This window comes from Neopsephotus bourkii, unplaced genomic scaffold (assembly GCF_033783945.1).
Source record: "Neopsephotus bourkii isolate Nb327-2 ecotype Australia unplaced genomic scaffold, CSIRO-AGI_Nbou_v1 NB_1655, whole genome shotgun sequence".
Taxonomy (NCBI): domain Eukaryota; kingdom Metazoa; phylum Chordata; class Aves; order Psittaciformes; family Psittacidae; genus Neopsephotus; species Neopsephotus bourkii.
In genome coordinates, this window is record NW_026902129.1 from 1,692,529 (window position 1) to 1,713,049 (window position 20,521).

The 20,521-nt window shown below is 42.8% G+C and overlaps 1 protein-coding gene across 6 annotated transcripts in view; it reads left to right on the forward strand.

Annotated features, from left to right (window-relative positions):
• Positions 1–2,610: 2,610 nt before the first annotated feature.
• The window catches only part of CDK13 (cyclin dependent kinase 13), a 49,583-nt gene continuing 31,672 nt past the window's right edge, over positions 2,611–20,521 (forward strand). For 3 of the 6 annotated variants that reach the window (XM_061374859.1, XM_061374862.1, XM_061374863.1), the window contains exons 1-4: positions 2,611–4,282; positions 14,835–15,440; positions 19,513–19,680; positions 19,946–20,085. In XM_061374859.1, coding sequence (XP_061230843.1) covers positions 3,060–4,282; positions 14,835–15,440; positions 19,513–19,680; positions 19,946–20,085 — 2,137 coding nt within the window. In that variant the 5' untranslated portion in view covers positions 2,611–3,059. The remainder of the gene's footprint in view (positions 4,283–14,834; positions 15,441–19,512; positions 19,681–19,945; positions 20,086–20,521) is intronic. The other 3 variants (XM_061374861.1, XM_061374864.1, XM_061374865.1) reach the window with 1 other exon arrangement.

Below are 20,521 nucleotides of genomic sequence, written 5' to 3' on the forward strand. Positions count from 1 at the left end.
ACCAGGGAAAACCACCTGGCTGCAGGCTTTTCTACACTACATTCTGCACCAGCACTTTGTATTTGCCTTGACTTACAGCAGGGCTGTGTGACAGTGGCACACTACTTGCTGTAGTCATGCATGTCACAGCTAGCACTGGATTTAGCATTCACCCACTCTTGCTCATAACTTCAGGTGGATATTTATGCAAAAGGAATTGCAGTGATATTTCCTCAACCTGCAGTCCTGTACTGGACTTAAGGCAACTTAAACAAACTTGGTACCTCCCAAGTATCTTACCATTTCTGTTCTTATTGCTGCTCTGAATTGCAGAAAGAACATACTGCAACACACGCTCATTTTTGAATGTGTCTGTAGCATTGCATCTGATCACGAACAGCCATGAGCAAGCAGCTGGGTAGCAGGAAGGAAACTTTTCTTTGCAGCTGTTTACATCTTCCTGCATGCATCACTAAACCCTGCAATTTATCCACTCCCTTGATTACACAGAAAATTGAATTTTGTCCTTCACCCATGAGTTTGTGGGTTTTTTCCCTTCCCTTTCAGACTCCAGACACTTGAGGGCCCTGAAAATGAAATGTGTAATTGTTCTCTCATCTCACTTAATCACGTAAATTCCGGTGAGCTGAGAGCCTATACATGAGTTGGCTCAAGGGAAAATTATAAATGTATTGCCCAAGTAGCCTTACTTCACCAGAATGCTGTAAATACTGTGCTTTCACTCAACTTCACTAACATGATAAATTTATAAATGACATTTTAATGGTCCCACTCTACTTACGCAAGCGAGTAGGTGACTACTTTGGCTCTTTTAAATGTCTTCATCCACTGCTTCTCATTATGATCGGCATTTCTGTTTGATGTAGCTCTATTCCAGCCCTGGATGATTTCACCTGAGGCACTGGAGGGATACAACCTTCCTGTTATCACCATGTGCTATCACGTAAGTTTGGGGCGGGCATGAGTTAGGTATTTGCTCGTGTTTGTGCTTGACTAGAGGAAAATAGAGTTGCTGTCAAGTGGTATTAAAACTTGGGTTATTCATGTTTCAGTTGCTAAATGGACAGGAATTTATGTTCTGTCTAGCTGGTGAAGAGTTTAGTTCTACTTATCCAGTGTAGCAGAAGCCTTTCTACAAGTTTGAAGCTGAAATAAATCTTTCTCTTCTAATACAATTTGCTCCAAAGGAAATTTCAATAGCTTTCCTTCGTTGAATTTTGTCTTCTCAGGTGGCCTGTGCTGCACCTTTGCGTCCAAGTATACACACAACTCCTACATACCTGATTTTGTAAATCTTTAAACCCCCAGCTGTTGTGATTTCTTCATATAATGATTAAATGCCCTGTAAACTTGATATAGTGTCCACCACAGCACTTTGCTCATAGGTTTTCCATAGAGTGACAATTCCTGGCGCTTCACAGGCTTTCACGCTTCTAGCACTGGTGTGAACCTCATAAATCTCTTAGGACAGCAACACTTCAAACTGGGGGCAAATGGAAATCTTCAACTTGTGCATTTTTCTGCCACTGTCTTAGAATAGTGTCTACAGGGCATTTACCTTCTGCCACAGCATTTTTAATCAAAAGTCACCGGAAATACATGAACACACCTTCCATGGTAAGGCAGAATGAATTTCCTGCTCACAGAGATGGTGTGTAAGGGGCAGGTGTGGAGCTACCGCAAAATACAGTGAAGTAGTTTTCGGCTTCAGGTACAGGTTGCTGCTCAGAGCTGTGGCTGCCCCATCCCTGGCAGTGTTCAAGGCCAGGTTGGACAGGGCTTGGAGCAACCTGCTCTGGTGGAAGGTGTCCCTGACCACGGCAGGGATTTGGAACTGGAGGAGCTGTAAGGTCCCTTCCACCCCGAACCGTTTTATGAGTCTATCAAAGCACACACCGCTTAACTGCTGCTAACTGAACGGACCTCTTCCTAGGCCCTTACCAGCGGCCCAGATGCCGCAGCCGCACACTGGCAACACTCGCCAGCCAGCGATGCCCGCTGTGGAACGACCTCACTTCGTTTCTCTCCTCGCTCGAAGCCGCTACCGCTCCACTCTCCAAAGCGCGGCCGTTACCGCTCCGCTCCCCTCAGCAGCGCCACGCGAACCGCCGCGGAAAACACCGCCTTCCTCCGCCCGACCGTGGCAAGCGCGGCACGCTCCTCGCGACAGTTGTGATCTCGCGAGAGCCGTAATCTCGCGAGAGCTTCCCTTGGACGGGGATGAGTAGGTGGGGGAGGGAGGGAGATCTCGCGAGAGGGTCTGGCTGCGGGCATGCGGCTGAGGGCGGCAGCGCTGCGCGCCATTGGCGGGATGCGGCCCCCCCCACCGCGCCGCTCCTCCGCGGGCCCTGCGCATGCTCCGGGCGCCGCCGGGCCGTGTCCCCAGTGCGTGTGTATGCGTGTGTCACCCGCGCGCCAACGCTCCCGGCCCGCCGGCGACCTCGGGACCGGGCAGGTGGGACCCGCCGCGCAGGGTAAGCGGGTTCGAAGCCAGCGCAGGGCCGGGCGCCGCTACGGACAGCCCGCCTGGAGGCGGCCCGGCACGGCCTGACCCCGCCGCCCGGCCGGGGAGTGGGTGAGGGAGGAGGAGGCGGAGGCGGTCGCCCGGCGTCCGGACTCCCGCGCAGCGCCGCCCGGCGCCGGACGAGGTAGCCGCGGCCCGCGATGAAGTGAGGAGGCCGCCGCCAGCAGACACTTCCGCGTTGCAGGAGGCCGCGCAGGTCTAGCGGGAGGGTCCCGCCGCTCCGCAGCCGCGCCGGCCAGCGCCTGCCCCCAGCCCCGGCGGCGGCCCCGGCACAGGCCCGAGCGCGAACTGAGGGACCCTGCATGTGGTGGCGCGGCTCCATGTGAGGCGGCCCGGCGGGGCAGGCTGCGAGGCGGGCCGGGCGCCGGCGGCCAGCCGGAGAGCGAGGGAGCGAGTGAGGCCCCGGTGCCGGCCGGCGGGTGTCCCCGGGTGTCTGCGCGGCGCCGGGTCTCCATGGCGCCGGCAGCGCTCTGAGGGAGGCGGCGGTGGTGGATTCCCTAGGCCGCGTCCTCGTCCTCGGCGGTGAGTGAGCTCGATGCCGAGCACCTCGGACGCGGCGGCCGGCGGGAGCGGAGGAAGCCGGGGCTGGGGGAGCGGCGCAGGCAGCAGCTCGGCGGTGGAGGCGGCAGTCGACAAGAAGCGGCTGCATCACCGGAGACGGAAGCGCTTCGCGGCCCAGCCGCAGCCTCCCCCCCCGCCGCCGGCCCCTCACCCGCTGCTTTTCCCGCTGCTGCAGCCGCCCCTCCTGCAGCCCCCGCTCCTGCAGCCGCCGCTGCCGCCGCAGTCCCTGCTCTTCCTGGCGGCCACCGGCGCCTCCTCCTGCTGTGGGGACGGGGGGGAGCGGAAGCGACCGCGGGGTAAGCGGCGCTCGGGCTCCCGGCACAAGCGGCGGCGGGGCCGTGGAGGTGGTGGCGGCGGCGGCGGCGCCGGTACCCAGGAGGCAGACAAGCGGCGCGGTAGCGGGGGACTGAGCACCTTGGTGGAGGAGTACGACGACGTGAGCTCCCAGTCCGAAGGGCTGGTGGGTGGCGGCGCGACCGGCGGCGGCGCGGGCAGCGGCGGAGGAAGCCCGGCCTCGTCAACGGGCGGTGGCGGCGGCACTCAGCGGCAGAGACCCGAGGCAGAGCGGAGCAGCCGGTCTCGCCGGGAGCACCGCAGCAGCAGCGGCCGCTCTAAGGAGCGGCACCGGGAGCACCGCCGGCGGGGGGAGGAGAAGGCGCAGCAGGAGGGGGCGTCGGCGGGCCGTGGGTTGACTGAGCCCTCCTCGTCCTCTTCGAAGTCCCGCAGCCGCCACAATCACACCGGGGGCCAGGACCGGGAGGGACTCAAGAGCAGTAGCGGCGGCGGCAGCGACGGCCGCAGGAAGGGCTCCCTCTCTTCGCCCGGCAGCAGCAGGAAGGAGCGGGAGAGCAAAGCCCACCGGAGCCGGACTAAAGCGGCCAAGGAGCCGCCCTCGGCTTACAAGGACCCACCGAAAGCTTACCGAGATGACAAGCCTGAGCCCAGGGCCTATCGGAGGCAGCGCTCGTCCCCCAGCCCCGGGCGGGATGACAGCCCCCCTCTGCACCGCTCCTCGCAGAGCCAGCGCAGCCGCAAGTCGCTGAGCCCTCTGGGCTGCCGCTCGCCTCTAAGCCCCTACAGCCGTCGCCGCTCCCCCAGTTACAGCCGGCACAGCTCCTACGAACGCGGCGGCGATGTGTCTCCAAGCCCCTACAGCAGTTGGCGTCGGTCGCGGAGCCCCTACAGCCCCGTTATCCGGTGAGTCCGGGCCTGGCGGTGGGAAGGGAGGGAAGGACCGGGATGGGGATCGGTGGAGGGAAGTCCTGGCTGGGGTTGGGCTGAAGGGCAGGCTGGAGAGGCTTGTGTCTAGCAACAAAAGCCTTTCCTCTTGCTGCCATGAAAGCTGGAGTGGGGCGGAGGGAGGACATGTACAAAGGTCTTCCTGTGTGTGTCCGCAAGGAAGGGAGATGTGGGTGCCTCTAATACTTTTACAGTTAGTTTCTCTCCGTGGGAGACAACCTAAAAGGAAAAACGGTTTTTAAATACTAAAGAGCATGAGGGCATTTTCAGTTGAAGGTGATTGAATGAAGATGCTTCTCAGAAGTCAGGTTTCCTGAAGGACCAATTTAGATTTTTAAGTCTTTGCTTACTAAGTGTGGAGATTCTCAGATATATTTTCATGTATCTTGCTTCCCAGTATAAAAGTAAGCATGTTAAATATATTTGTGTTTGGTTTAATTCCCACTAATCTAAAGAGCAAACAAGCTGCTAGGTAATTTGCCGAACAAGTGTTTCGTGCTCTTCTTAGAGGTCTGTATGAAGAGTTGGATTTGCTAGGAAAAAGAACAAGTGTCAAGTTTTGTTAAACTGCCTCCTGCACTTTACACAACCTATGAAAACATATGTCAGGCCTTTTCCCAGTAAGGTTATGTACATGTATATACTTGAGGTGTGCTTGCAAATCATTGTCTTACTTGTAGTAGGAACTTAAGATGTAAAGGTCAGCGTTGCTGTGACTTTTAAATGGAGAGGAAACAAGGGCTGTCTCTCTAATCAGATACAATCAGTGTTGTGGAATTAAAGATTTTCTAAGCATTCAAACTTGCAGCAAAACTACTGGAAATTTAAAGCATTTGGTTAATACGTACTTATAACTGAAAATTTGTATTTCCCGTGTTGGAACCTTATTGTTGCTTTTCTCAAATTCACATCTAGACTTCAGTTCAAATCTGTCAAGGTGAATTGCTTGACAAGTGTGTTGTTACCTAAGGCATTACCTGGTGTGTTGTCTGAGAACTGTTCTCTGGTGTTAATAACAAGCACTTTGCTTTCGTTACCATTTGGGGTGTCCCACAGTGTATACGGTGAGGATTCTGAAGCTATTCTTGTGTTTCGCTGGGTGTTGGTAATCTGCTGCCCTGGTGTGCATCGATTGCTGTTTAAAAGAGCAAAGTAGCAAAACTGTGGCCTACTTTGTTCACAGGAATAAAACAAAGGTGCCTTTGGAAAAGTAGTGATTGTTTTAAGCTATGCCTGTATGGAATAATTTTGTCAACAATAGAGTGTTTCAAGCAGAAAACACTGTGAGTGCACTGAAAAATAGCACATTGTGAACTGCTCAAAGTATTTAAGGATACCCTTTAAAAATTATTTCAGTAATAGAATAGTCGGACTGTTATGTGCATGTTATGGCTTAAACACTCTGGGAATCAGATTGGTTTTCGTAGATGGTTATATCCTGGAATAAGAAAACTAGTAATGTGAAGCAAAATTATGTAAGCTTGATTTGCACTTGCAAATAGCTGTATGGGTCAGATTGACAGTATAGTTCATTTGGATCCTTTCTTACATGCTGCCTGATAGGGCTGTAATAGGAGGTATAGGATATGTTGCTCAGGTGACAGTTACAGAACACAGTTTTGTAGGGGTGTTGTGTTTCTTTTTTTCTGTTGGTGGTGTGCCTGTGATTTGAAGTGTGAGAGTTTAAGTTTTCTTTCTTTGCAACACCTCTGTGGTGTGTAAATCTTCCCTGAGCTTCAGATCTGCTCCTAGGAGTTAGCTTTGTGACTTCACGCCTTCCTTCCTCCCTCCAGTTAAACTGTAATTTGTATCCTGTCTTTAACTGCTTACAGATAAATTACTTTGTTAACAAATGCAGATTGTCACTGGAGAGAGGTGGGAGTGAAAAGGAGAGGTTGCTATATGTAGAAAGAAAGGTTGGTCTGTCCTATTGTGGCATTCATTGTAAAAACATAATTTTCACAGAAAGTGAAAGAAACCAAAGGTGTGAAGATAAGCTCAGTTGTTTGCTTGGTGTGAAGAAATGCAAGTTAGTGTTTCTTTACTTCCATAAAGCTATTATGTATTATGTGTATTGCAGTGGGGAAACAAAGATGGAAAGTGTTTATATGATTGTTTTAGCCATTGAAAACTGTGTCTCAATCCCTTTTTGTTTGCTTGACTCTGCTACTGTGCTTAATACACTGAAATTCTGCTGTGCTGTTTGGATAATGGTATAGTGGCCTTAGACATGGTAGAATATTACAGTTTCATGAAGGCAACAGCTTCTTGCAGCACCTGCCTTCTTCATCACATAGATTTAAAGGCTGAATTCTGGGCTTGTATCCAGCTGTAATGGTGTCAAAACAGTAAGAACTTTGTATGTGACTGAGCATTCCAGGCTGCAAGTCTTTTTGCTCTTTTCATGCTGCATCTCATGTATGTCTTCTCTAATGTTACATGAAATATCTATTTATTTTGCAGCGTAGAAAACGAGAATGAAAGGGTTCTGGCATGCTTGGGAGGCTCATGTGTCTAGGATTGATTTCACCTAGGTCTCTGAGCTGCTTGGGGAGAAACTTCTAGTAAACCATTAAAAAGAAAGAAGTGAAGTCAGCTTTACTCATTTGAATCCTTGCTTTTCTGAAGCAGCAGCAACAGTGCAATTGCAGTGAGTTAAGAGTTTTGAATTGCAGTAGTGACTGACTCTGGTCTTTCAGTGATGATTAAAGACATTGGATATGTGTTCCACACTTGGACATTCTCTTTGAATGGTAGACTAATTGTCTCTTCCATTATAATAGTGGTTAATGTCTGTGTTTTGGGCAAACTGATTGTTTGACCTGTTTCTGTTTGTTGAACAAAACTTCTTTACTTGCTGCTGGTGAATTTGTGTTACTGGATTTTGTTGTGGAGAGTTACGCAGCTGTTCTGAAGTAGCACATGCACATTTTAGAAACGTGAATTCTCCGATAATACCAGAAGTATGAAGTATTTATTTCTCTACTGATACGCTGACTGGATTAAAAGAATCACAAGAACAAAAAGTGTGTGTGGGGAGAAAACCCTATGGTTGACAAAGTAAGGAAAGGCAGTAGGGCAATAGGAAGAGGAGAACAATTTTTCATAGCTTCAGTCAGGTCGTATGTTATGTGATCACACATTTAATTCAGTTAGCTGTATAGAAGAGTAGTCGCATTATCCCGAATTTGATTACACCTACCCATCTGCTTAGATACAAGTAGGTGGGGCACTACTACCATAGTACTACTGTGTATGTGCATGTTGTTTATAGGAAAAATAGAAAACTTCTTGTTGGTACTATAGAGCCATCTCATTCTTTAGCTGTAGGTAGTCTTGTAGTAGTGAGGGTCTGTGGAAGTATGGATTGTTTATGTGCAAAACCAAAACAAATGTATGGAAAATGGTAAAATACATATTCAGGTGGTAAATGCCTACTTCATGGAGAAGGCATGGTTTGGTCCATTGATATAAAAAGACCTTTGAGTCCATTAATTCTGCTACTTTTGGACTTAAAAAGAGTAAGAGATCTTCAAACAATTTTGTTTTGCTGTGTTTGATGAAAATACATAAAGCTCTCTAATCTTGTTTAGTAAAACTGTATTTTGCAGAAATTGAAATGGGGGGCTGTAGGTTTTTACTGTTTGGAGTAACTGATTTTTCCACTGAGTGTTGAGGCTCTTGCTCTAATGCATACTCTGAATTTATGAAGATCGGTTTTGTTACTTGACAGTGGACTTTACCTTTTGCCCAGCCATGTTGATATGCCTTTCCTTTTCCTTGTTGCACTGCTTCTTTCTGTACTGGGGGAAGGGACTTGATGTAAAAAACTATTATTTTTTTTAATGTGCTTAGAACACTGCATTTGAGCTGAATCTTTGCTGGTTGATTTCTTTGTAGGTCATGTTCTCATCTTAAAATACAGAGTTATAAAGTCGATTAAAGAACCAAAGCAAATTCATGTTGAAAATTTCTCAGTATCTTGTGCTGAATGTATTGGAGACTCTTAAAGATTCATGTTTTGAAGCAGTAACGAAAGTTACGTAGTCTTCACGTGCAGCTGAGTAGGTTGTTTGCAGAGGTGCTTAAAATATAACCTTGAACTAGGGGCTAGGGAAAATAAATGAAATTAAGTAATAAGGTGTCAACTGAGCACTGTTACGGCTTAAAGAAATTATCTCTTTGCCTGGTAGCACAACACAGAAAAGCTATATTGTATGAACTACAGTGTTTTGTCAAGGTGGTTTATGCTGCTGAGTGATGTCTTGGAAGATCTGCAGTGAGGCCAGTTGATTAAGTTTAGGTCTTGCTTTTTAAATACACTGTGTCATTACCGTGCAGGGGAAGATGGCAGTGCTTAGTAGTGCAGTGTAGTTGATGAAAGAGCTGAGCTACAGTGGATGTTTAAATTCCTTCTGTCTGTTTGTTGGTTTTTTTTCTCTTATTCTCATAAATCCCTTTGTCCTATATTTTATCAAAAAGTTACTGACAGAATCAGTTCCCTTGTTCAACTCCATGGACTCTGATATATCCTGAATATAACACTATTTGCATATAGGCAAAATGCATAGCTGGTTACTAGCACCTTGTTGGATTTAGTTCACTCTTAACTGGTTGGGAAGAAAAGAGGTTTTTAAGTTTACAAACATGAAAAGATAACACTTGACTGTCCTTATCTGCCAACAAAATGCAATGCTTTTTTGTATTAAAATGAAGAGAGGATTGGAAAGGGAAAGCAGCACCCAGAAAAACAGCAGGGCAAGAAAAGCCACGTAAAGCTGAGTGAGACCTGTATACCTGGGGAGCTGATGTATAACACTGTCAATTCTCTTGCCTCTGCTTTCAGGTATCAGGACAGTAAAATATAGGACCCTTAAGCGTTATTATTTGGAATCCTTTCATTCTGTGCTTAGGAATGTAGTGTTTTGTTAATTAATAAGTCCTCATTAATAAATCTACTGTTTGGTAATCGGTAAGTGCAGGAAAATGTTGCCTTGCAAGAAGGAGGAATATTGCAACAGTCTTGAAATTTATAACTAATTGCACTTTGATATCTTAAGTAGTTTTTTATACATTGGATATATTATATTAATTAAGCAGAGAAAAAATGAATACCGGGTTGTTTTGTGAAGCCTAAGATGCTAGGCAAAAAACATTAAAAGGCGGTGACACCTAAACCAACCTTTAGTTATTATTTCTTAAAGGGAGGGAAAAAAACCCACAATCTTTTTGTTGTTCTGAAAAATGGAGGAAAGCGATGCTGAGATCTGATTTCAGGGTGACTTCTTTACTAGTGCTTTCTTCTGACCAGTTTTCTTGAGATCTGCCTCTTCTCCTGTGTGCTTTGTAGAGAATGTATGCAACTCCTCCCATCCCTCCCCCCCCCCAATTTATTTTGTCATTACACATAATATTGTGTAATTACTTCATTTGCTCTTTGCAGCTAATCTAGTTGTGCTCCTAGACTCCCTTTGTTGCTGTCTCTGGGGAAGATAAAAAGCAGCTTTAGAACTTCTTACTTCTAATGCAGGCTGGTCCTACAGATACAATAAAACCATACTGAGATATGTATATGATTCAGAAGTAATTTTTTGAATGTCATGAAGCCTGTAAATTATCCTCTCTGTAGGAATATCGACCTGTGTGAAGGGCCCTGTACTCAGCAGTGTTGAGGCTGCACTTTGAATCCTGTGTTCCATTCTAGGCCCCTCACTACAAGAGAGACATTGAGGTGCTGGAGCAGGGACAGAGAAGGGCAACAGAACTGATCCAGGGCCTGGAGCACAAGTGTGATGGGGAAAGGGCTGAGGAACCTGGGGGGTTCAGTCTGGAGAAGAGAAGGCTCAGGGGGGACACTATTGCTCTCTACAACTGCCTGACAGGAGGATGGAGCCAGGAGGGGGCTGGTTTCTGCGTAACAAATGACAGGACAAGAGGAAATGGCCTCAAGCTGCGAAGGGGGCGGTTTAGATAGAGATGAGGAGCAATTTCTTCCCTGATGGGTGCTCAGGCATTGGAACAGGTTGCCCAGGGCAGTGGTAGAATCACCGTCCCTGGAAGTGTTAACACGCCCTCAGTGACATGGAGTTAGTGATGGCCTTGGTAGTGCTGGGCAACAGTTGGACTTGGTGATCTTAAAGGTATTTTCCAATCTCATTGATTCTGTGCCCATAGAAGACTCTGGGTGGCTAAGTGTGGCAGAGGTTCTGCCTCATTTACAAGTACTTTTGTGTGAAGATAGAAGCCTAGAAGCCTTGGAGGAAACTTAGCAGAAGCAGTGATTTCTCAGTAGTCTGCCCTCATGTGTGTTAACAGAAGATAGCAAAGGTGCTTTTGACTTGAGAGTTTGGGAAGTGCTCCTTATATGTAGCACACTTCCTCATCTCTCTAGGCGTGAAGGGAAAAATGTTTGGATTGTTTTGAATTTGTTTACAGTTGGCGATGCAGTTCTGTGCAGTTGGAGCCACTGTTCTTTTGTTCCTGTTTACTGTGTTAAACTGTTATCTGAAGACAAAATAGGTGGTGACAAAGGTACGGTAAGGTGTTTCATATATATGTGTATGAGGCATGCACACATGTTTAATAGAAATCTGTTGGAAGATTTAGAGAGCACTGTATGTTTCAGATGTCTTTCCTGGTGTTTTTTTCTGGGCCCCAGTAAAATGTCAATGTCCTGTTGAAGTGGCAGACACTGGCTATTGTGTGAGCCTATATCTGTGCTGCTGCGACTTCATCGTTTATGTCAAGTGAGCATTGGCTCTGAATAGAGTGAATTGGTTGGTTTCATTACCTATAAGGCAATATTTGTCCTATCTTGAATTCTGTATATGCTTCTGTTGGAAAGCTTGTAAAAGTCCATAGTTTTGGGTTTGTGCCATTTTTAATAGATGAAAACTTGTACATAAATTTTGTCCAGTCTGGAAGGTTCTCTTGGGACATTTGAATTACTGTTGATGAAAGAAAGCAATAGTTAAATATTTGAAAAGATTGTTATGCTTATGAAAACAACAGATTTTTTCATTGTAATTTGAATAACTTGCACTTGACAAAACTGCCTTTTACGTAAGATTCAGCATTTGTCTCTTGAAAGTGTTAATTTTTTTGCTGTAACTCTTGGGTCTAGCTCAGTGGACAAGGTACAAAAAGGGATTCTTGCAAAGGTCTTTTAAGATGCCAAAGGAAGTTCTAGTTTATTATTAGCACAGGCGTGCAGTATATAATGCGACATAAATTTTTTTGCTGACGTAAATTTAAATAATGAAAAACTTCTGAAAGAAATAAACCAGTGCAGGGATTATACTCAGTCAATGTATTTCATAACTAGGCCACTATCATTTGGATCTGCTGTTAAGGGCTGTATGTACTGGAACTGAAACTTAAATATTTGTGTGTATATTGTATTTGCTGCCTCCCACACAGATGCAGTTCTGACGTGAGCAGGTTATGCTGTTGTAATTTGACGCTTGAAACCTGGGATGGAGAATGGTCAGAGTTTTTTGTTGTTGAGCTTGCATAAATCGATGTTCACAACCCAGGCTCTCCTGACTGATGTTGGTAAAATATGTACATCAACCCACTGTCAACACTTGACTTCCTTACGTGCTTGTTTTTGAAGACAATATAAAGATTTAAGTTATTTTTGCCCCAGCTTTTCCGAAGTGCCTTTTCTTCACCACATTATGATAGTTGATAAGTGAGCGTTAGTAGTCATTAATTTGAACAGATTTTCTCATTTCATCCTTAGTAGTGATATAAATGAACCTCTTTTGGTTTTGAACCAAAGTGGAACAGAAACAGCCTTACGATGTAGGTGCCTGAGCAGCTGCAGTGTTTTAAGCTGCTACTTCTCTTTCCAAGTGTATGTGGAATTAGGTCCACGTTTGTTTGTGACATAGATTACTTACTTTATATATGGCATCTTTCAAAACAATCAGCTCGCCCCACAGAACCCAAACAAACCAGTAATTGTACTTACGAAAGAAATATATCTGATTTTTAGACCATTAGGGCATGTTTCAAGTTCAGTACAGGTTGCAGTGAGGTCCTTCAGCATGGAGGTTATGTTCTGCAGGTAACTGAGCAAGTGACTTTAAAATAGCTGATCTAGGAACAAGATGTGCAAGCAAATGTTTTCCAAGGCAGGTCAGCAACATCCTCAGAAACGATGTGCCATTTATAGAAGTCAGTTTAGGACTAATGGGGCTTATTAGCTTGTGCTTGATGCTGGAGAAATATAATTATACTGCTTGTACAGCTGGTGTGGATCTGTAACAGTATATCCCTGCCTGAGATAATAATTCCTCTCAGAAGGTGAGAGAACGGTGTGCGGATAGCTCTGGCCCAGCAACTGAAGTGTATGTATTGTCTGGATAGTCTCAGCCCTCCTTTTTCTTCAACTACCCCATCTTAACTATCTATTATGGAGCTTTCTACTTTTCCACTTTTACTCTAGTTTGGCTAAGCCTCTGAAAATGTTCTGTGTTATTTAATACTTAAATTTCCAAAGTAATAATGAGAAAAGCAACATCGGTCCTTTCCAACCCTAACCATTCTATGATTCATAATGGAACAGAAGTGAGTTTTCAAGGGAGTTTTTCTAACCAATATAATGTGTTTGTTTTTTAATGGATATGTACATTGATACCTCTCTACTGAAGTGAACCAAAACCTGAAATTTGTGTTGAAAATTTAGAGAGCACCTTTATTTCTGAATGTATTAAAAACTTGTTATTTTTATGGTGATTATTGTTCTTGTTCTTATTATTGCCATCTGTCATTGTTACCCTGCTCTGTGAACTCTATAGAGTTCATAGAGAAAACTCTATAAAACCTACTTCCTGGCAGAGAATTGAACTGTGTTAGTTTCAGAGTTGTCCTCAGATGGGGTTTGAGATGTCTTTTTATTTTTTCCTTTCAAGGGTCTTTAGCCGTTCGGATCAATTTCAGTTTTACCTATACAGTGTTGAAGCTTGGGCATTAATATACAGTGTGCATGCCTACATGTTGTTTCGATGACTTCTACATAATCTTGATTTCTCTCAATGACTTTTTATGTTGCTTTAGAAAGAAGATTGACAGTTCTGTTTATAGTGCCATGCAAAAGTGTGAATTTGGAAATCAGTAAATATCACACACAATAGAAATGCTGTACTATATTTTTTCTTCAGTTGAAGCCTTGAAATGTAATTTCTTGTGTGGACAATTAAAACTGAATTAATTTAATTGTTACTAAAATTTGACATTGGGGTGTATAGTCCTGACCATAATGATTGTAGTTGGCTGCTGCTTTCTGTTTGACTGGTTTCGCTTTGGCAGACTCCCATATACAGGTGCTCTCTTTTGAACTTTGAAATTCTTCTGTCTTCATGAAGTCTTATTTATGCTGTTGCTTGGTACTTTTTTCATTGTCCAGCTGATGAATACACTTTTTTTAATCCTGATTATACTTTTTCCTCTCCTTCAAGTGATATACTCAAGCAAAATAGATTTCCATCACACTTCAATCAAGAAAATACTTGCAAATCTGGTGAATACCCTTGCTATTCTTAGTATGGTAAAATGGATTAAATCCCCCATGTTTCATTTATTTCATAACATTTCTGTGTAGTAGCAGTGAATTAGGCTACTGTACTTGTTCCAAACCCTTCAGCCCAGTTAATTTTTTCCCTTTTTAATGAAGAACTCATTCAAAACTTCTACAAGGTAAATTAGGGTCTGTCTTTGAAAAATAATTTGTATTAAATGGTAATTTGGCACAGTAAAAGTTTGTTTTTCTAGCAGTTCAGGTTCTCACAGCCACCCTCATTCTGCCTTGTTTTCCTGCTGTGATTCTGTAGATGTCTTAGATATTTTTAATTTATTTCTTTTTTTTGTCCATTAGTCTCTGTATTCTGGTGCAGGCAGAGCATAGGCCCGCTTGTGGAATGTATTTATCGGTAGCTATAACAAGTATTGGGTAGGGTTGTTTTGTCTTTTATTCCAACTTATTTTAATGACAGTTGTGAAAGTGAAGTAAGTGTATGTAGCTGCTACAACTACTGCTTCTGTGTTGTGTTTAGGTTTTTGTTGCATTAATTTAATTTTGTTGAATTCTGATTGTGTAGCCAGGTGAATTTCTCTCAAATACAGCATATACTCACGGTGTTTGCACAAGTTGCATAGGACCAGATTTTCTTTAAAGGTAAGAAATGCATCTGATAAGTAGTGAGGAGAAAGGAATATATCTGTCCTATAGGTATACTTGTATTTTGCAGTTCTTCAGTGGAATAAGCCATGTCTAAGAAAGTTTTAACATCTTCTGTCAGCCTCTTTAGATGTAGAATTTTGATCGACTAACTCTACATTATTAATGCACAACCTTTACTAGTAATTTCACAGGCATCTGTTTATTCTGGAAGCATGGTGATAACGGTTGGTTTAAAAAACAAGTAGTTTGTCAAAAATGCAGATAACACTGGGAAAGCAGCTAGGCTAAATTTTAACTGGGTGAATCTTTACTCTTTTGAAACAGGCGATCAGCAAAATCTCGAAGTAGAAGTCCGTATTCATCAAGGCACTCGAGGTCTCGTAGCAGACACAGATTGTCTAGATCCAGAAGTCGTCATTCAAGTATCTCTCCTAGTACATTGACTCTGAAGAGTAGCCTTGCTGCTGAGCTGAACAAAAACAAAAAAGCAAGAGCTGCTGAGGCAGCCAAAGCCAGTGCAAAAGCTTCTAATACTTCAACACCTACTAAGGGAAGTACTGATGCTGCTGTAAGTGCGCCTCAAGTGAACAATGTAAAGGACCTGAAGAAAATAAAAACTGAGCATACACCTTCTCCTACGAGCAGTGTGAATTTGAAGAATGACAAGGCAAAAGCAAAGGTCTCGCTTCCTGAAACAAAAGGGGAAAATAATTTAATTGCAGACAAAATTACTAAACAGAAACCTACAGCACTAAAAGAGAATAAACTAGCTGTTGTAAAACAGCCACCCGTCACTGTAAAAGAGAAAAGCAAACCGAGTACACCAAGTGTAGTAACCAAGGAAAAGGAGCGAGTTGTTACACTACCAACCTCCACACTGCCACCCTTGCCTTTGCCTCCCACGCTGCCTGAAGATAAAGAAACTGATAGGTGGGTTGTGGCATTGCTTTTTGGTGTTGTCTGTTCCTTTTCATTATTGAGGTTGTTTGGGTTTGTTTGTTTGTTCTCATCATTTCCCTTGGAAAATGAATATAAATTTATTTGCTAAATCAGGCTGATGCATTAGGTAGTTCTTGCTCTTGTTTAATGTGGAAGCTCTTGGTGAAATGAAGGAGTTTGATCTGGAAATCAAAATAATTGAACTCATTCTTGAAAAGAGAAGGATTTAGTCAGGAATGTCTCAATAAAAAGTAACTAGAGAGGTGATTAAAAATTGCTGGTACATAATAGCTTTGGGACTAATGCAAGGATGCATTCAAGTTATCAGGATTTCAAGTTTGGTGTGAACGTATACATTGGGAAAGTTGAATTCAGTAGCAGTAGGTTAATTCTTTAATTACGTGAATTCTTTAATTAGCTGGGGCTTGAAGTAAATATTCTCTTCCCCATGGGAGGCAGTTGTTTTTATAGCTGTGTCTTATTTTAACATAGTTTATCGCAGAGATCAGTATTGTTTTGAGTGTGTATAGCAGAAGTGAGGTTCATGACTTGTCATTGGTGTTAACTTCTGCAGTGTAAAAATTGGTCTGTAGTGAAGAAATTCATGTCTATTCCAACTGTCGTTTGAGTTTAGACTAAATTAAGTCTCCTCATAGTCCTAACAGAGAATCTGTGGTATGATTTATATTGGAAAACTATACTGTTGAGCTGTAATTTGCTGTTCTTCTTTTGGTGTGGTGAGCAAGTTGAGGGAAGTTACTTCTGTTTTTACTCACGGTCTTACATGCCTCACACATCTATACAAGAAAGCAACTCCTGACAACGCGTAAACCAAAGGTTTCTAGCATTGAAGTAATAACTAGCTTGTGTGGTAAGTCTTTGTAAGAAAACAAACTAAAAGCAAAATTCAGAACTTTTTGAAGTACTTTGTATTCCATATCTGTGAAACTAGCCTGTCTTTTCTTATTCTTTGAGAAGTGTGTAGTGTTTTTTTAGTTAGTAAAAGTAGTTATAACTAGAGGTATAAATGTTTGTCTTGTATTTGCTGGTAATTTAATGCTATGTTAAACATTAGCATGCACAGGAAACCTTGGCAAATAGATCTAACCTAACAATGTGCTATATATTTATTTATTTTAGTAGTAGAAGGGAAATTGTGTTTCTTGCCCTTCAGCAGTCTAGCAAATGTCATTCCAGTTGTTCAGAAGCACATATGTATGGCAAATGTGCTGCTGCATTTGTATTTATGACAAAGCCATCCTCCCTGGGTAAACAGGATTTCTGACACTGTTACTTGAGAGCAAGATTTACTGTTTTAAGTAAAAACTAGTCTGACTGGTTTAATAACTGTATATATGATTGGCATTGCAGCGTTAATTGCGATAAAATTAAATGAGATTTCAACTTGAAGCTGGCTAATTGCTTGTCATTGTTAGTGTTTTTTTAATGTGACACCTGTCTTAAGCGTAGCTAAGCTGCATGGAGGAGTTAAACTACAGTTAAGCTATGGTTCTGTCAGCACTGGTAAGCTTTGCTTAGTTTTTTCTGTAGTATTTTTTACACTTCAGATCAGAATGGTTGAGATTACAAGTTGTGATAAAGCTTAAGTCCTCAAAGAAAAGTGATCAATGTTTTTTAGGGGGGATGAGGGCCAAGCGAGTTTACCTTAGGCTCAGAAATACTATGGGGAAATTGTGCCAACAAAGAAAGCTTGATACTGTGCAGAACTGTCTGGTTTGTAATGTCATGTCAGTTGTCAAGTTAAGCAAGGACCTGTGGGATAAACCCACAAATATGCTACCTAAAGAAACAACAGTGTTGCAGAATCACTGTGTGGGTTAGCTGAAAGAGAAGACTCTTCTGGTGGTCAGTGATGTGATTTCACAGTCCTGAAAAAAAGGCAACTTTGGCTGCATCTGTTTTCATGTACCGATTTCAAAATCTGTTTCAGAACCACTTATATATTGTACTTTTGCTAATTGTGAAAGTTTTGGGTCCATATTTTGAAATAGAAATACCTGAACTTGAAAATCTAAGATTTATTTTCTTTACCATGCACTGTGCAAAAGTGGTTTGTTCTGTGTAGCATGCTAACAATTACATTTGTGATGACAGCAGCATATGCTTCCTTGAGGTACTTGTTTAAATTCAGGCAGTGGCAGCTTGAGAAGTGGTAGAAGACTTTCAGGTGTTCTGTTTTCACCGGGAAGCATGGACATGTGCAAAACGATGAATGCTTTATATAAAGATTGCTAACTACAGTTAATGTAAGAGACAACATACGCATTCTCCATGATGAAAGATTGTAAGTTCCTTCCATTTACAGAAGTTCCTGCTTCATATATGAAACTAAATAGGTAAGAAGCTGCAGAAAAACCTCCAGATGGGTTCCCGGAGAAGGATGTTGACAGTAAAGTAGTATTGTTTAGCAAGTGCAGCTATCTTGGAAAATATCCTTTGAAAGCATGACAGAAAGTTTTCTTGAAGCAATGATGAAGTTTGACATTTAAAGAGTGAATATTATATGACAGTCCTGTGGGAGAGAAACAGTTATGTGATTATATAAAGTCTTGTCATGGTTTAAGCCCAGCTGCTAACTCAGAACCATGCAGCCGCTCGCTCCTGGAGGGATGGGGAGGAGAATCGAAAGAATGTAACTCCCGTGGGTTGAGATCAGAACAGTCCGGTAACTAAGGTATAACACAAACCACTGCTGCTGCCACCAGTAATAATTATGATAAGGGAAATAACAAGAAGACAGAATATAAAATTAAAAGGGAAAGGGGAAAAAAACCCGGTAAACACAAATGATGCACAATACAATTGTTTACTGCCCACTGACTCATACCCAGCTCGATCCGAGCAGTGATCTGAGCCTTCTAGGTTAACTCCCCTCAGGTCCATACACTGGGCATGATGTGCTGTGGTATAGAATACCCTTTTGGCTGGTTGGGGTCAGGTGTCTTATCTCTGTTCTCTCCTGGCTTCTTGTGCCCCTCCTCACTGGCAGTAGCTTGAGACTGAAAAGTCCTTGGTCAGGGTAAGTGTTACTTAGGAACCTCTAAAACATTGGTGGTGTTCTTAGACTAAAGCCAAAACAAAGCTCTGCACCAGCTACTAGGAATAAGAAAAATAACTGTTACAGCTGAAACTAGACAATCCTAAAGATGGTTGTGGCTTTAAAATGGCTGGATATGCTGTAGCTGCACAAATCTAGCTGAACTAAAGGATGTTCTGGTTAGATGGCACCATGTGTTTAAAAAAAAATATGCTGCACAAAGTACAATGCTTTCAGAATTTCCCATTAGAATGAGGAGAGCATCTCTAGAATCGTTGTCTAGAGTAATTGTTAAAGGAATACTCTGCTGTACATGTGTTTGGGGGATTTTTCTTAAGACAGAGAATTGACTATTGGTATCTGTTAACTAATAATAGTTGATGATAAAAAAATGGTGAGATATCAGTAACCCATGGCAGAAAAATGTTTAGTCTTGTTTTCACCTGTTTTTTTTTCTTCCTCCCACTTGATTTGCATGCTGATCACTAGGAACATGTTGAATATGGAGAGTTTCAGCAAATGTACGAGATAGTAACCTGTAAAAGAGGTGGCATGGACTGCCTTGTAATGCCTTGCAGTATTACTTTAACTGCGAAGCTCACTGTCTCTGGAGGCCAACTTTATAGAGAACTGGATTAGGGTAATCTACTCTTTTATGTGAGAAATCAGAATAAGACTTTACCACTGCACTTCTGGTATCTGTCAGTGCTTGAGCTCTAAATGTTCTTAATAGTCTAGGCTATAAGCTTGGGAAGAAGCTTATGTGGCTGAAGAAGTCTGGTCTGGTAAGGCCTGCTGTGTCATCAAACCTCAGCTTTCTCCAGAAAGATCTGGTTTCATAGTTCCTGTATAATTTTGGTAGTGAAAGAGCAGAAATTTCAAATGTTGGTGCATCAAGAGCCTAGAATGTATTTTAAAAAGTAATTCCAATAGGTTTTCCTTTCTGTATGTTAATATCATTCTGCTGTGTTCAACTTGATAGTAAAATTGTGTGTTTTTTAATAGTTTGCAAGAGAATCTTTCAGTGAAGTCAGTTAAAGAAACAGAGAAGAAACTTCGCCATCTGCTTGCAGATTTGCCACTTCCACCTGAGTTGCCTGGAGGAGCTGACTTATCTAAAAGTCCTGAAGAAAAGAAACCAGCAGTTCAGTTGCACAGCAAGAGAAGACCAAAGTACGTTTTAGTAGACTATAAAGCCTATCAAGAAGTAGAGGTGATAAGTTTCTCTGAAATATATTCTTTTCCAAATAATTCTGATTTTTAATGACCTTTTTAATATTAATGTGGCTGAAATCAAGCTGCAAGGTTTATTACCACTTAATGGTAGTAAGCCAGTTACCTATTAATGTTTCTTAAATATTTAGTGTTGAGGGTGTTGAAGTTAAAACAATCCTTAGATATATTAGCTATATTCTCAGAAATGTTTGTTATTTTCTAGAATATGTGGACCACGACATGGTGAAACAAAAGAAAAAGAAATAGATTGGGGAAAGCGCTGTGTGGATAAATTTGATATCATTGGTATTATTGGTGAAGGCACTTACGGGCAAGTTTACAAAGCCAGAGATAAAGACACAGGTGAGTCCAGAAAAAGTGAATGTAATCTTACTGTTTTAAAGTGACCAGGATACTGGGTTTGTTTTTATATTGAGTAAAACTGTGTGGCATTCTGCCCTCTAATGTTTGGAAAGTTTTTAGTTGTTGGTTTGTTTGATTAGTTTTAAATCTAGAATTAGTCTAACTCAGAAATTATCTTTTGCTACCTTGGAAAGAGTTATTTATCCATAAAACTGTGGCTGAAAGCAAGCTGAATGCTCTTAATTTCTAATTCTTATTTCTTCAGTTTTGGTGCTTTGTACACGATTGAGCTAGTGAAGAAAAGAGGGTAAATACTCCAGGGAAACAAAATGGGACCCTAGACAGGATGACAAATAATGAAGTTTGCAAAGGGATGTAAGGGTTGAAGAAGCTGTGCATGAGATTTAGCCATTTTTCTTCTTTGTATTCCAGTGCT